We start from the raw sequence: 17,337 nt of genomic DNA, 5'->3' as shown, positions 1-17,337 counted from the left end.
AATATTGGTTTGGTGAATAAACTAGTTGGATGCGGTTTTCAATCACCTGCCTCAATAAATTATCAAATTCTTCTTCTTCCAGCTGGAACGGACTTATAGCATTAAATTCCATGAACTGTGAGCAAGTGCGAAACAGGTGACACATTTCCTACCAGATGATCCGGGACACAGTAATATTAGAGAAATCACAAACTTTCCTTTGCTTTGTTTGAAAGAGGCCGTCAGCAGACACCTGAGTCCAGGTGTGTGGTCTGACTCTGCAGCCTCTGGGAAGTTTAAAGAGGCGGAACCTACCGCGGCTGTGCATGCCTCCGTCGTCATGGCTACGAGCTGTATCTCTATGGAGGGGCGACGCCTGTGAGAGGAGGAAGGGGGCGAGAGAGGAAGGAGGGGGCGAGCAGGGCAGCGAGGGCGGGGCTACAACCAGGAGGTGGGAGTGGTCAGAGACGCAGGAGGTGAGGCGTGTGTAGTGCAGGGGCACCATGGTGAGTCGAGTACAGCAAGGCAAAGTTCATTCCATGAAAACACACCCCAAAAACACCAATATCACCGGGAGAAACGTTTGTTGCCAGGGAGGAACAACAGGGAGATCAATGGGAGGCAGGAATTGATACAAGAGACGCACGTGCAGGCACGTTAGATTCGATGAGTTTGAACAGCGATAGTCATGCAGCAGATGAGGTGAGACGAGAAATGAGAAGGAGCCAGAAAAAACAGACAAAAACGAGTATATCAGAGGAAGAAAATGGGGATAGCAAGACATGACAACACAGCAGCACAAAAACAAAATAAAGATTAGTGGCATTTCATGTTATAGGTCACGTCGACATGCTGTTAGCATCATGTCAGCTTCAGTAGCAGGTAGCAACATTTCACACACTGGTAACAGTCAACAAAGGCTGGATGTCTGCTAGCTCTACAAAAGCATGGGGCTGAAGTTTTCACTGAAGGTTCAATGAACACAGCAGACAAGCACTGACTATGACGCTGCATTTACACAACCTGGATGAAAGGACAACTGCCATTTTTAAACCTGGGTCCTATTTGTGCATAGTTGGGTGTCTACATGACAAGTAAGAACAAGAGTGTTTAGAATTGGTGCAGTCGATCGCCTCAGCTGGCTGCCATAACGTGGGCTTCGGGGAAACTGTGCCTATCAAAGTGTGTCCACTAAAAGTGTTTTTTGCCACTGAAAGGCTCTGGTTGTTATTACATCAACGAAAAAAGATCCCTATAGACTTGTAAGATCATTTTCTCACAATATCATTCGATAAAATTGCCGGTGTTGTCGATGGAGTCTGGTGGCTTTGAAGATAGCGACAAAAAGGATCTTACAGGTCTATCGCTGTAGGGATCCTTTGTGGAATCTTGTCAGACACTTAGAATACCAATTTGAGCCCGTCAGTGGCAAAAACAACCACTGTTGGTGGACCTACTTTGACAGGTGCAGTTGCCTCAAAAGATTACATTGCAGCAACAGCAGCCCGTATGGATGTTAGCTGAGGTGATCTACATTGCATTTCCGACACTTTTTGTACCTACCAGTTAATTAGACACCAAAATATGTATCAACATGTAACAGGTTTAAAAATACCAGAGCTGTCTCTTAACCTTAGCAGTCACTCTCTGACTGCACCAACAGTGGGTTATGTGGCTTGTGTTCAACCAGCCCACACCCATGTTCAGTTCATGGTCCTTGATCGCCATCACACGGAAACACAGACTTTTCAGGCGCTCAAGCGTTCATAACATTAGTTTAAGGAATTCAATAACATAACTGGAAGATCTACCAACCAGTATATTGGAAGAAGACCACATCAAGCAAGATGTGAAGAGTTAAAACGGTCTTCACAGTCACAGCCTTTGGTTTGGTAGCCCAAGTATCTGACACTCTGCCCAGATCCCACTTACCTGAACGAGGCTTGAGTCCAAACACGGGGCTGGTGAAGGATGGATGTCCGCTGGCTGGAGATCTGTCATCTCGCTGCGGCAACAGACATAGAAACAACATAATATAAGCAGGCTTGACTGACAAATTTGACTTAAAGTGTACTTCTTTGAAAAGAAGCAGGATATTCTCTCCCTTGTACTGCATATGGAAGGTGACACAGACTTGCAACTGACTCGAGGGAGAAATAAAGAACATGTGATGAAGTTGTACATTTCATCAGGAGTTCGGTGACCTCAAGTTAGTCCAGCACTCCACTCTGATCCTTCCTCCTCTGTCTTTAGCCATCATTCAACTTATGTAACCAGCAAAGACAAAAAAAGAGACTGACTCAGTATCAGCACTGCTTAAAAACCTCTTTGATGTAGCAGAATCTAAGTGGTACAGATTTTTCCGGAGACTGTGTGATCAAAGTCAATCTGAATATGAGCCTGCCAGAAATCCTCTATTGTCTTCCCTGATTTCCACCTGGTATCAACATCTGATCTGTATCTTCACTCCATATCTGGATCAGGACAAACTCATATTAATGCAGGTGGAAATGCACAAAACCAAACTTGGAGGTGGTGTAGCTCCCGTCGATTCCCAGCCACGGGGCCTGTATCACCCTGCAAGTTTCACTCAGTCCAGCTCAGTTTGGGTCACTAAGCTGGCTTCACGAAGACTAACCTGTATAGCTGGTCGTCAACCGGCTCAGTTAAACCGACATCATCAGAACCACGAGTGGTAGACTTCATTACCCAAAAAACACATCCAGAGACGGACCTCAACTCCAGGTAGAAATAATTTGTGCTTTTAGAGGGAGTTTTGTGCTGTAATACTCAACTGCTCTTTTGATGGTTGGCGTCTTACTTTTTAAGACAGCACAAGTGAATTCACTGTTTTCCATCAACACTTGGAAGTATTTTGGGATGTAACACGAGAATATCAGGTGCAATAAAATACAAAAAAAACTAAATTCTGGATTGGCCTGAACTTTAGTTTATTAGTAAATACAAGTGAAATCCTCCTGTCAGACAGTGCTGAGTGCTGATGAACTAAACAAGACACAAACTGGGAGCCAAACAAATCAGCCACTTCTGCAGATGCAGTCTACACACACTAACATGCAAGACAGGAAACCGTCGATTCACCAGCCACCAGTCTGTTAGATATCGTATTTTTTCAAGAACTCAGAGTGGCTGGTGAAGCATTTGGACTGATGGATAGCATTAAATCAACGGATGTTCCCACCCCGTTCATCTGATGCCAGATGAAATATAACATGTAAAAACTGAGTATGGTTTGTTCACCAAATATCTGACAGCACACAGACACACAAGTAAACGCCTGTCAGTTTACTGGAAAACATGACTCAGGGTATCCACTCTTTGGGGCCGTCCACACCGAGAAAGATAACTGCAACAATAACTAACGACCTGAGCATCCACACTGATGAATGCTAATGCTCTGTAAATGGTGGCCCACTGCGCTGCAGCTGTGACTCTGATGACCTGTTACTGCTGTATGCCACACACAGAAAAAGATGGGAGACCGGTTGTCTTCCATCCATCTATCCATTGTATATACCGCTTAGTCTGAAGGGTCTTGGGGGGGCTGGAGTCAATCCCAGCTGACTTTGGGCGAGAGGCGGGGTACAGCCTGGACTGGTCGCCCGCCAACCACAGGGCTAACACACACAGACAGACACCATGTGTTTGGGCTGTGGGAGGAAGCCGGAGTACCAGCAGGCTGGCAGGTTTGTGAACTTGGAACCCTCTTGCTGTGAGGCACCAAATGTTATATACAAGTTATCATCTGAGTCAATCTGATACCATCAATTTGATGGTATCCTGGCATGACGCCCTGTAAATTCAGGTAGATTTTAATTGGCTGTCAGTGTTTCTATTGTTCATCAAATCACTCTGAAAGTGACTCCAATGATATCGTTTGCCACACTGTCGTTATGTTGTAGTGACGACTCCACTTGTGTGAGACTGACCTTTAAAGTAAACGTTTCCTAATTATCGCTGTAGTTATCTTCCGCAGTGTGGGTGGCCCTTTATTACCCCCTTTCCACCAACGCAAACCTAGTTCTGGTTCTGGCCTGGTGCTAGTGCTGGTTCACAGTTTGCTCAAGTTAAGAACCTTCTAAGAACCACTTTTGTTTTCCACAGGCAAGAGTGCCATGTCAGTACAGCACTGAATACGTCAGCAGCGTCAACTTCAAGCGTAACAACACTAATGGCAGACTACATCATCTCTCACAGGTGTTGCTCTTTGCTTTGCGAGTGTACATTTGCAACCAAACATGACTCACCCAATGCATTTATACTGCTCATCACGATTGCTATGGACGTGAATTATGTTCAAGAAGAAAGATAACTACCTAACAGTTGTTCAGTTAGTCTTTATTGGTCCCAGAAGCAGAAAACAGAAGCAGTTCTTAGTTCTAGACCAACCAAATGTTGGTATCGCTGTAATACCAGTTTTGCTGGAGTCAGTTCTTTTGCTGTGAAAACTTGAAAAGACGGTTGGAAATTAGGCACCAGCTCCGAACCAGCCCTCACACTGCCTTGATGGAAAAAGGGGTATTTGAGCAGTGGGACAGAGCCAACATCCAGTGGTTTACCTTGATTGACATATGCCATTCATACTCCTGGCATGCAAGCTGGGCCTCAAACCTGGCCTTCTCTAGAATCATCTGTCTCTTCCTCTGGAACTCATAGCCACCTTCGTCCATGTGCTGCTACAGAACGCATCAAACGTTTAGGCTTTAACCTATTACCTTAAATATTTACCATTACTTACAAACTTACAGACTTTATATTCGCAAGGACAGAGACACAAAATATGATTTACCGGCTTAATCTCTATCACGTAATTAAAGTGTATTTACGTTGATTTAAAGCCACCACGTGCAGGATTTCAAAATGTCCACCCTTGGCTTCCTCAGTTTCAAAAAACGCACTATGGACACTGAATAAATCTGGGTCAGTTGAAAGCTTATTAAATCACGAGGACTGAATAATCATGTGATAAACTGACAGAAGGTTATTTGATATTGACTAATTATTTGCTTGGCTGATGTTCAAGCCATAAATGTGCCATTTTAAGTTAAGACTACAATCTGTACAAATGCAAACACAACTAACTTCCAGAACCAATGAATCTCAACTGATCACTTTTGTTATTATGTCCTTGGACACAAACTGTAGAAAACATCTGTCATATCACCAAAGACAAATGGAATGAGATTTTTTAAATCATTTTTTTTCTTAGTTTTAATATTTTTTAGCAGAACCGTCACGTAGGATTATTTTTAGTATTAGAGTTCTTTGATCTTTGATTTACTTCCTTACTGTTGTTTTTCTATAAATTATCGATCTATAAGCTGGAGTTTACACCAGACACATCAAGCTCACCTACTGTCTGAAGTTTAACATAACACAACTGCTGTTATTCACTGTCATGTTTCAGTAAGGTGTCAACCATCATCATGTACGCCGATGACAATGCGTTGTTTTGTGCAGTGTCTTGACTCAGTGTATCTTCACACAGTACCTTTGGCGTGGTGCCGTCATCGCTGTCCTGCCCACTGGAGAGAGAGGCAGAGAAATAAAGAAAGAAAAAGGAAACGTAAGGTGAACTTTGTAGACACAGCAGCAGTGACATATCTTATTGACCGTTATTCTTGCATGCACACATTTGCAAAAAGCACACCACACCACAAATACAAGTAAAAATGTTGCTTACTTTTCTGGCTGCTACTATCAGCAATGCAAAGTCAAAGCAGCTGAAAGTCTCAAGGCAAAGCTATATGTAGCCACAGGTATGTTTTAGCTTTTTGTCTTTTTTTTCTAGAATGAGATTCAATGATAGGTGATGCTAGAGCTGAATACTAAGAATTCAGATCCTGGTATTTCCTCTTTTTAACTTTTTTAGTGTTTGTAGTCATTTCAGCACATAGCTAGAAGCTAACAGAGCCTGAAACACCAGTTATGTTGCTGTGGTTACATTTAGTCTAAGCACTGATTTAGAGGAGTGGTTAAATCCCAGAACTACCTGTGATATACTGGCAGGTAATATATCATTCTGCCTGCCAGCCAAACAGTATTGTCCGTGCCCACAGTAAAGACCAGACTCCAACTCAGGCACTTACTTCAGTGAGTCATCCACTGTGACCATTTCTACTGGGTAGAGCTGAACTCCAGATAGATCGTCCTGCTCTGTGTTCACTCTGACACACAGAAGAATTATATTATTAAATGCATTCATTTGACAATGAAATTTCCAAAAACTCAACACTGGATTTTTGCTACAACAATTTCCCTCAGAATAAAAAAGTTCCATCTCATCTCTGCTGACAGATTTTGATGAAAGATTTAAAGTTAAGCCAGGAGCCAGATATAAAAGGGAACAGTTTTGGATGTCAATTGAGAACTTTTTAAAGTATTTCTTAGCAGTGAGAGACAGGGGGCTTTTGTCTCATTAACTTCTGCATTTGAAGGAAAACAAGCTGCCCTGCCTGGCACAACAGACTAGCAACATGTAAATATGTAAAAAGTTTTAAACATTTTCTGTCAATGTGAAAATAACAGGTTTAGCCACAGTCATGTGTGGATCAGTTCTGACGTCATCCAAATCTGCATCTACTCAAATCATTCACCTGCACAAATTTAGAGACCTGCTCCTGTATAGACATTTCCATCTCTACCAGTCCCAGTAGGCTATACAGCCTTTCATGTCGAGCAGCACGAGATTTCCTGGTGATTTCTTTATTGTGTGTAGCACTGATGTACTATAATGATTCACTAGAAAATACAGAGGTAAATATTTCCATGTGTGCAGTAATGCCATCGCAGTAAATATCGTAGGACATTTAAGCACCAAAAACAAACCCACAAATATAAACTTGACAGGACAGAGGAAACCCTCCAGGGGAAACAGAATTTAGCTCCTGAAATAAATTTTTCAGACAGCTGTGATGGAGCTCAGGATTTATCAGGAGGAAGGCTGCTGACAACTCTGCTGGACTGTGTTTGTCTTTGTGTGTGATGTTTTGGATGTGCAGAAGAGCACGGATCATTAATTAGCATTAGATCCTGACTTATTCTGTTGGCATGTCTGGAAATGTCAAAAACCGCTGAAGTTACACTGCTGAGCTTTGTGTATAAATGCGCACACACTCTCTCAATGGGGAAACGCACTTGTTTCTGCCGCGGTGAGTCTGCATTTGTTCCTTACAAAAATTAAGCTTAAAATACGTGCACAATTCAAACATTGTTATTTATTTATGATGTATCATTTCACACACCTGCAACCATCCGCTATTACTCCAAATGTTATTTTTATGACCCTGCCTTTCGTGGATTAAAGGCAGGGAGGTTATGTAACTTACTTTATCTTTTTTTTTTTTGTTTCTGTTATTTTTATTAACGATAACGATAACGATTTTTCCAACAGCATCGAATCAAATGGTTTGACATTAAAAAAAATTATATATAATATATTTCTATATTTCTATTTAGTTATCTGTGGCTGTCACTGGCCTCTAATAAATCTGCCCAATCATTTCATTCAGGCCAAACGAAATCATTAGGTGGCTGACCACCCTGCCCATCTCCTTATCTGCCTATCTGCATGCACACTGGCTTTGCATTCATTCTGCATGAGCAGAATCTTCCACAAGGCTAGGCAGACTTAATGTTTATGCTAGCGAACTAGTCGCACAAGAGTGGCAGAGAGAGTGTGGCCAAAATTTGATTTCCGAAAAAAGGACTAATTTTGGACTCCTCAAGCAGTGGTCAGGCAGTGTGTGTGAAACGTGTTGTGGAGATGTGGTTTTTAAGGGAGACCTCAAGGTTGGTTTTTTTTCTCCATTGGCTATTTTCAAATTATAGCTATTCTTGCTAGTTTGTGCAACATTACAGACCCTGCCTTTAACTGATGTGTCTGCGAAATGAAATTTGCACATTACTATTGTGCCTTCTAGCCAATAGAATAGATAAAAAGATTTGCAAAACAGAATTCTTGGGCGTCTTATTTACATTTTCCTTAGTTTCCTCACTACTGGGACTTCAGTGTTTTTTATTCTGAATACGATGTTTTAGTTTTAACAAACAATAATGTGGTTAATTCTCTCTACTCCATTTTTAGTTTAGTAACTGTGATGCTGTATCGATTATCTGTGGTTCTGCTATTCACCTGCTGGGATCCTGCAGCAGCTCCACAGCCTCCTTCAGCTGGTTGATCATATCGATGTGGAGCTCCGTGCCCCCGGTGACCTTTGACCTGTGACCCCAACGACAAGTTAATATCATAGACTGTGTAAAAGAAGGGGACGTTGCCTCCAGGCCTAAAAAGCAAAGCCAATGCCAAAGTGCCTTAAACCTGTATTCTTTCTAACGGCTCAGCAACGGGCAACGGGAGAACAGAAGGCATGGCAGTGCGTGAACATGGCACTGTGCACATTTAAATAGCCACAAACCTGTTTTTGGATGTTGTCCATGTTTTTCTTTTAGAACTTTAAACCGTTCACTGTAAGTTTTAATTTCATTAAAGTTAATTGTAAGAATTTGGTCTTAATGTTTTTCTGGTACGTACATTTTGTGAATGGATATCACAGTTATAACGTGAATTAGGGAAGCACCTTGCTAACCAAGGTAGCTCCACCCTCTTGTCCAAACATGGTCTCTTCTGGCTGTAAAAAACCAAGATGGTGACGGCTTCTAAACAGTAGCTCACAAACCAATGGGTGCCGTCATGCTGGCTACACCCACTTCTGATAAACAGTCACTGGTAAACAGCCTATGGTCACAGTGACGATCACTGTGACACACAAGCATCATTAAAGTTACAAGTCAGGCACATTTGCTCAAAATCAGTTCCTGAATGTTCAAAAACAATCAACTGATGTTGACAGGAAATACTGACTAATACCAATTTAACTGGTTTAAAATGTTGAAACTGTATTCTTGTACCTCTCTATTCATGAATTCCTACTTCTTCTATGCATTTGTTTGTATTAATTGATTTTTATGAGTATGACAATAATAAAAAATGAGACAGACAAATAGACAAATGAACTTACATTCGTGCTGTAGGCCAATGTGAGTCTTCCTCTATCCTGAGGGGTTCGTCGAAGTCTGCCGCTGTCCGACCCTGCACAGAAACACGAATATCAGCACCAGCTGCAGCTGTCACATGACCCACAGACTCATTCAGCCATTGGCCCAAATTCAGAGACATTACCACTATCCCCTAGAGCACAACCTCAACAATAAGGACACTGTAACAATTTCAATCAGTTCCTTCCTTCTGCTCTCCACTTTCTCTCGTTTCTCACGCTGAGATGAATTAGTTACAGGACAATTTTAATAGTTTCAAACCTAGGTCCTGTTTTTACACATGTTGGGTTTGAAATGACTGGTAGTTTTGGAATTGGCTCAGTAGATTGCCACAGTCTGTTCGACAACATTATGGAAAGGAACCCTACAGAGAACGACCTGGAAGATCCTTTGGGTTTAATCAAAGCAGCGGTAGACCAGCAATTATCGTGTTCTGCAAGGTAAAACACACGAGAGTGCCACATTTTGTTGACCCATTTGTGGCTCTAAAATAACATCAAACTACTTCCTCCTACAAGAGTCAAAACGACTACTTCTGCTGGAGAGCTATTTCTTTTCCAGGGCTTTTTCCCCCAAACACTCAGCTAAACTGACTGAAATGACATCAACAGGCTCCTCAGCTCTTTGTGTCGTCCGCTTTGTTTTATGTTTAATCCTTATTTGGTCACAGCTGAGTCTCCTCAGTGACTCACAGGCTCACTTTGATGTAATGTCTATAACAGGACAGTCTCTCTGACTGCTGGGCCTGATATCTAGAATCAGCCAACTCATTCGAACTCTAAAAGTAAATCCAACTCTTATTACCTGACATAAAGTGACAGCTTAGGCCCCATTAAAACACACTCCAGGAGCCCAAAATGACAAGAACTCTAACCAACACTGGAATAGACTGGAGGAATTATTCATGCAGTGAACCATTTACTGCATCAATCTTTAATCATGAACCAAGAGAAACACTAGGAGAGGAGGAGAAGCACCACAACGTGAAGCCTTGCCTTGATGTAGTTGACGAAGCGAGTGCTGAGAGCAGAGTCTCTGTAGCTGAACTGGTCCCTCAGGGCCTCCGTAGGGCTCTCCTCAATCAGACGGACCGAGTCGGAGTTTGGGTCTGCTGGAGTGGAGGGAACGTGAACTGTGAAATCCTTATTTAGTAATAATGTGCCATATTTACTTCACTTCACGATTCATACTGAACATAAAAGGCCCACGAAAGTCATACCTAAGCAAAATACATGAGGGCAGTTTGAAAACCATGGAAGTAAGATAATATTCTGTTGTGAGGATCTCAGTTTGAAGCCGATCAGGGACCAATATGAAACTTACACAAGTGTGACGTGGAACACATACAGGAGGAGATGCAATACAGACAGAAATAAGTATTCAAAGCAAAGTATTTCTTTCTGTTTTAAGACTTGACTAGAGGGAGCTTTAAGGGACTCTGGTAAATATAAACTTTAAACCTGATCATTTTTGGAAATGTGTGTATATGTTGATGAGAAGTTCACAAGCTCTTCACACAATGAAAAAAATAGCCTCCTAAATCATCTGGGCTGAGTGAGTGTGACCCTCCATCAGCTCTGACCTGATTGAGGCTGATTGAGGTCTATTTAAACTGCGTGTCTGGGGAGCTGCTGCTGTTCCCTAATAGACTTCTGCAGCCCACTTCCTTGCAGACGCACAGCTGACGCCTACAGTGTTAAGAGAAGCAAAGCGACATAAACACAAGCGCCGAGCACACCGTCGTTCCTGTTTCAGCCTACAAAGTTAGTTAGGTTAGGGGAATTAACCTCAAAGTTAATGAAACCGACATTGTGATAGATTCACTCCGTCATACAGGCTGCTGCTGAGAGCTGATCTAATCCTGCAGCCTTAAATACTAGTGGTGGAATGCAACTAAATACTTTTACTCAAGCAACGTACTAAACTACAAAAGCGAGGGACATGTACGTTACTTGGATATTTCATTTTATGAAAATTCAGGATTTTGACGAAACTGATGATTAATAAATTAAAACAAAAACAAACAACAAAAATGTTGATGGTCACTTTATTATTTAAGTCACCCATCAAGCAAAAATATCCCCATTCAGTACTTAAAAGATACGTCAGGGATCGAGCTGCCATATCATTTACATTATCGATTCATCTTTTGTCAGATCAATCGTTTGTTTGGTCTATAAAATGTCGGCCTCAGTTTCCTAGAGCTCAAGATGACGTCTAGAAATGTCTGGTTTTGTTCCATCAACTGTCCAAAACGAGAAATATTCAATCTGCAATACAGACAAGCAGCAAATTCACCCATTTAAGGAGCCGGAGATGTTTCTGGCATTTGTGCCTGAAAAGTAATCGACTCTACTTGTGAATGTTTGAGTTTTTCAAACACACACTCAGTGTATACGACACCTGTGACAGTGACTGTTTGAGCTCTACACAAACAGCTGATGGTGGACAGGAAGTGGCGAGACACACACAGGAAACCCAACGGCTTTCCGGACGTTTGTGTGTGTGTGTGTGTGTGTGTGTGTGTGTGTGTGTGTGTGTGTGTGTGTGTGTGTGTGTGTGTGTGTGTACCTGTCAGGGAGCTGATGTGTTCACTCGAGTCATCTTTACTGATTCCCTCCTCCTCTGTGATGTGGCTCATCGGTACGTTGAGACTCAAACTGTCTTCATCTGACGGCTTCAAAGAACGACACCACAGTGCTTTGATTGATTAGTCGGTCAACAGGGAATTCATTACCAACAAAAATAAGGGAGTCATCATTGTCCTGTTCTGCTCCTCTAGTGTGAGGATCTGCTGCTTCTCTCTGTTTTACCTCATTGTAAAGCGAATATCTTTGAGTTTTGGACTGTTGGTCAAAACAAGACATTCTCACACATTACAATCGAGACTATTACTGAGGAATTATGGACTGATTAATCAACAATAAAAAATCATTAGCTAAAGCTTAACACATTTCTAGCCTACATTTATTGATACTAATTCAAAAGGTATGATGAAACGTTTTCACACCAGAATGACTGGATGTAAAATCACAATTCCTCAGTAGCCTTTTGATAATGGAGGAAGATGACAGCACAAGACAACCCAAGCTTTCAGATCTCCTGTCTGCTGTCTGGTTTCATGTCAAAGTTCTTCATTTAATCTCTTGTGAAGTTTGTTTCAAACTATTTTTCGAATTAATGTTGAAGTCATCTTTGGTCGTTCGGCTGTGTCACATTATTTCCCTTTTCTTTACCAGAATTGAGAATCTGGCACAAACATAATTAACAACATAATTAAATAAAATGTCAGAAAATACTGACACGTATTTGTCACATATGTCAAAGAAAACATCCCATCTGAGCATTTTTGGTTAAAAGATGATCAAAATAGTTATTTTCTATTTTCTATGATGACCAATTAATTGATTAACTGACTTCTCTTTGCAGCTGTAAAATCAATAAATGGTTCATTAATTGTACGTTCTTAATGAGCTTCACTTTAGTGATTATTCATATTTTCTATATTCTCTTGCTGCTGTTACATCAGTTTTACTCTGCGTTGGTCCTGTTCAAAATGATCTATTAACTGTGACAGCAGGGTTAATAATCTATTTATAGCACAGTGGTTTAAGAGCGTTAGCTAAAATCAGCAGATGAAGTCCATACAGAGAGCAGAGGAGTATGAAACAACAGAGATACAAATACAACACAAGCAGAGAAACACAGCTGCATGCTGAAGTAACTCATCAGACACACACACACACACACACACACACACACTCTCTCTCTCAGTACCTCGGTCGCTGACAGTCTCTTGTCTCCATTGTCGCTGCCGACTCCTGAGTCACTGTCCTGCTTCTTCTGCTGCTCCATGTCCTCCACACTGCAGACACACAGCACAGGTCACACACCTGACACACACACACACACAGGACGGGGGAGTGTGTGTGTGTGTGTGTGTGTGGGCAATCTGCAGAGCAAGTGAGTCTCTCTCTCTCTCCCTCCCCCTCTCTCTCTCTTTCTCTCCCTCCCTCTCTCTCCCTCCCTCCCTCTCTCTCCCCCTCCCTCTCCCCCTCTCTCTCTCTCTCCCTCCCCCTCTCTCCCTCCCTCTCTCTCTCTCCCTCTCTCTCCCTCTCCCTCTCTCTCCCCCTCTCTCTAATGTTAGCTTTCTAACAGCTGAGCCAAATGGATCTCTGAGCTGAGCGGACTAGAGATATCTCCTACTGCCACATCTTTTTTTATCATCTGTCCTCTTTACTGAAGCAGTGAACAACAGTCGAACCTCTCGGTGTTACGAGGGACACGCCTTGTGAAAATGCATGAAAATATAAATGACTGGTCTTCATTGTTTTCTGTGCAGATGACCATGGTAATGCCTCTGGAGGTGTCCAGGATCAGGAATCAATGGACTCCGGAGGTTCTCTGCCTTCACATCGTCCATTAATTCCTGATAATGGACACCTCCTCGGGCATCATCTCTTACTTAAACGACTCCAATTCTGCTCACTGATTCAGATTCTTGATTATACACACACATCTGTCTACCTATCCATCTATCTGTGGTGCCAGAGAGCGTAACAAGGCATAAATAAATAATAGCTCTTCTATCAAAATATTCCCAGGGGGATGTTGAATCAGAACCGGACTGGATCCTTAGAACTCCAGCAGTGTGAAATGCTGACAGCGGGCTTCATTGGATGGTGATAAATCATGGAGTTTGTGTGGTTCTTTCAGTGGTCTCTTACCGTCTCATTCACTTTGTACCTGAAGCCACATCCACTAAATGTATGAAGCCAAAGCATCACCACACCAAACGACACCAAACTGGTCAGACATCCCTTTAGTCTCCGTGATGTAATTGGTTGTTAGTTTGCGGCAACTTAGTGACTTCTCAATAGTAACTGTACATTTTTCATTTTCCTCTTATCGAGGTTTATGTTGTCTTTATCGCCCAGCACCAACTCTGATGTGATAAGAACTGGAAAAGTAATTTCATTTCTCTTCACAATGAATTACTAAACCGCAAAACATCTCGGAAACTTGAGCAGCAGTGTGAACGCAGCCCTGTGGCAGTCTCTAAGCAACTGAACAATCATGTGTGCTGTAATTGCTTCCACACACAAACACCCCTCTCGTCTACTTTATATTTATTCATGTTTTTGAATTGAATGTATTTATTTCTGGTCACGTTCAGGTCTCTCATATCATCATCATATCATCAGCACAGGGGTTCAAGTCGTCGTGTTCCAGACTAAAGACACAAAGGCCATGTAAATGTCAAATAATACAAATGTATGCTCTAACGGCACATGTGATGAGTAGATCTGTAACTAAGCCTCTTAAGTTGATTTATTTTGGCGGGGAACCTGCAGAGAAGCGCTCTTCCTTCCTCCTGGTCGAGGGTAAACCGGGCCTCACTGTGCTTCGCTCTCATCTAGTTTTCCTTTAAGGTCTTTGTTTTAATGGAGTTTTAAAAATAGCATCAATCAGTTCTCAGCTTCCTCTGCAGTGACGGGGGAAAGGAAGAGAACAACTGCACCATATCACCACGTTACCGGATTGTTCAAGCTCAATGGGGGGGGGGGGGCAGAGGAAAAGAAGAGAGCAGGTACAGAATGAGAAAAACATCATGTGAAAAAACTGTAATGAAAGAAACTATGACTACATACACTACTCACCAAAAGTTAGGGATATTTGACTTTCAGGTGAAATATATGGAAAATGTAAAAAGTGAATGCTACAGTGATATCATATCATGAAAGTAGGACATTTAAGTAGAAGCATGCAATGGTGATTTTATTCATCTTAAACAATTTATTGAAAGAAAATCTACCAACAGTGGTAGGTATACCACAACAAAACATGTTCAGTGTCTCAATAAATTGGGACGTGGCCAAAGGACGTCCACTCCTCTCCTTTCTGTGACTCTTCCAGTCTCTGTATCACTGTTCCAACCTCCTGATGACACTCTGTGACCCTCTAAGCTCAGTGAACACCTCCGTCTGAGGACTTCCTGTTTGAAGCCTCCAGTGTTGAGGTGCTGCTGATCAACTGTTAGGTGTCGTCTTGGTCTCATGATGTCAGAATGTGAACAGCAGGATGAGGAGGACTGTTTAAATACCAATTCTAACTGAAGCAGGAAATGTATTGGTGGATTCATGGATCAAACCTGTTGTGAATGTTGCTGTTAAGCTTCTTGTTAGAGAACAGCAGCTGGTGCAGAAAGTACTGAGACACTGAACAGTTGGACATGTGCATTCAAAGGTTTAGAGAAGGTCACATTAAGTTCACCTGGAAAGGTTAGAATGCATTTTAGGTTCATCCTGAAACTTCACCTGAAAGCTGAATATCCCTAACTTTTAGTGAGTAGTGTATATTCGCCAACAACCTTATTTTGTCATGACTAAGACGAGACGACAAGGCGGCACCAACGGCGTCACTATCATTCAATCAATCAATCAAACTACTAAACTACCAAGAAATATAATCAATAAACTAAAGCTTTTTTTTTTGTTGATAATAAAACAAAAATAAGATAAAAGTTTTGACTGTGTGCCAAATCACAACCACCTGGACTTCACAGGACACAATGAATCAGGTAAAGGTGTTATCACACCTGCCCCATTTAGTTTGTTTGAACAAAGGAAGCATTGCCCTCTCTTGGATTAAACCCACCAAACTCTTCCGCTGGTTCCTGGGCTAATGGAGCTGAAGCCGCGCCTCATGTGTGGATGTGTTTCTTAAATCGATACCATCAGACCACGAGACCAAACGCTTTCTACTAAACTGCATTCTTAATCATTTAACATGTGTTTTTCATCTTCTCACGATCAAGATCAAGTCGTCTGTGAATTACGTTTGACTAAAAGCAAATATAGGAGTTTTGGCTTGACTGGACTGAAATGTTTGATGAGAACAGTTTCCACTGAGCCAAACTAAAATGGTTACAGCTTTCTTTCACAGACATTGAGTCACCTGACACTTGACCAAAACATGAGGGCGACTGAATATGACAAAATGACTTTAGTCGACATATAGACGATAATAGCTGACAAAGCAGTAACAAAAAATACAGACTCTCAAGAAAGTAAAAGAAGAAAAAAAGAGATAAACATAACAACAGAGATGGGAGGAGATAAAGTGTGTGTGTGTGTGTGTGTGTGTGTGTGTGTGTGTGTGTGTGTGTGTGTGTGTGTGTTCTCCAGGAGAACAGGAGGCATTTTTCCTGCCCACGTGTTGGGAGTGTTTTATGTGGGCGACATTCCAGAGCTCAACATCCTCAGAGAGCTCAGGCTCAGCTGAGTGACAGACAGGCTGAAGCAGCTCAGGCTTTTCTTTTCTTTTCTTTTCTTTTCCTTTCCTGTGCTTCTCTCCTTCGGCCCTCCGTTTGTTTCCCCTCACTCTTTATTTGTTCTCAGACTGACTGTCTACAGGCGTTCTGTGAGGCTGTACTACAGGGTTTGAGCTGAATGCAAACACTAGCGTGCTGACATGTCGATGCTTAGCAGGTAATGTTACAACCCATAGTTAGTTTAGTGAGTTAGCATCAGTGGCTAAATGTAACTCAGCACACTGACTCAAGTGTGCAAGTTTGAGGCACTTGTACATTACCTGAGTATTTTCCTTTTAAGTAGATTTGTACTTCACCAAATGTTAGAGGGAGAGACACTGTTCCTCTTACTTCACTACTTTAGTGAAGCTAATTAAACTCTCTGAGCAGTTTAGAAACTACGTTCTGTTATAAATCAAACCACCAAACAGTCCAGCTGAATTACAGCTGAAGCTATTCGGCGATTGACAGAAAACGTGTCAGATAAAGACATTTCATGGTTGCAGCCTCGACACTGTGAGGATGCGCTGCTGTTGTTTGGAATCTTTACGTATTTTTATAATATTGAGCTTTGGACTGTTGGTTGGACAAAACGAGGCGTCACTTTGGGCTCTGGGTAACCGGAATTGTGAATCGTCACCGTTTTCGTGACTTTTACAAACCAAACGGCCTTAATGGAGAAAATAATCAGCAGGTTGATCCATAAGGAAAAAATCTGACCTGTTGGTGGTGCTGGATGGAAAGCTGAGCGCAGACAGCTGGATGAAGGTTTTATCATCAGTAGTCACCATCTCACCTCATCAAACTCTCTTGTCAGATGTCAGAACTATCTAAGCCGTTACTTCATTCAATCACTTTCACTTGTTATTTACTTCTTTTCTTCCCTTCCTTGTTCATGTCTTACTTTGTTTTCAGTTTGTCTTCCAGCATTCATGTAGCCATTACTTGTTTTTCACTTGTTTAGTCCC

At 41.9% G+C, this 17,337-nt stretch overlaps 1 protein-coding gene across 1 annotated transcript in view; it reads right to left on the bottom strand.

Moving 5' to 3' along the window:
* The window catches only part of lrch1 (leucine-rich repeats and calponin homology (CH) domain containing 1), a 77,257-nt gene that overhangs the window by 14,127 nt on the left and 45,793 nt on the right, over positions 1-17,337 (bottom strand). The window contains exons 7-15 of the mRNA XM_070838539.1: positions 12,835-12,922; positions 11,629-11,734; positions 10,053-10,168; positions 9,021-9,091; positions 8,135-8,221; positions 6,090-6,167; positions 5,492-5,525; positions 1,912-1,984; positions 295-417 (exon numbers count right to left, since the gene is read on the bottom strand). Of these exons, the coding sequence (XP_070694640.1) occupies positions 295-417; positions 1,912-1,984; positions 5,492-5,525; positions 6,090-6,167; positions 8,135-8,221; positions 9,021-9,091; positions 10,053-10,168; positions 11,629-11,734; positions 12,835-12,922 (776 nt within the window). The remainder of the gene's footprint in view (positions 1-294; positions 418-1,911; positions 1,985-5,491; positions 5,526-6,089; positions 6,168-8,134; positions 8,222-9,020; positions 9,092-10,052; positions 10,169-11,628; positions 11,735-12,834; positions 12,923-17,337) is intronic.

This window comes from Pempheris klunzingeri, chromosome 10 (genome assembly GCF_042242105.1).
Source record: "Pempheris klunzingeri isolate RE-2024b chromosome 10, fPemKlu1.hap1, whole genome shotgun sequence".
NCBI lineage: Eukaryota > Metazoa > Chordata > Actinopteri > Acropomatiformes > Pempheridae > Pempheris > Pempheris klunzingeri.
The sequence above is the reverse complement of the archived record's forward strand: the minus strand, read 5'-3'. Positions and strand labels throughout refer to the sequence as shown.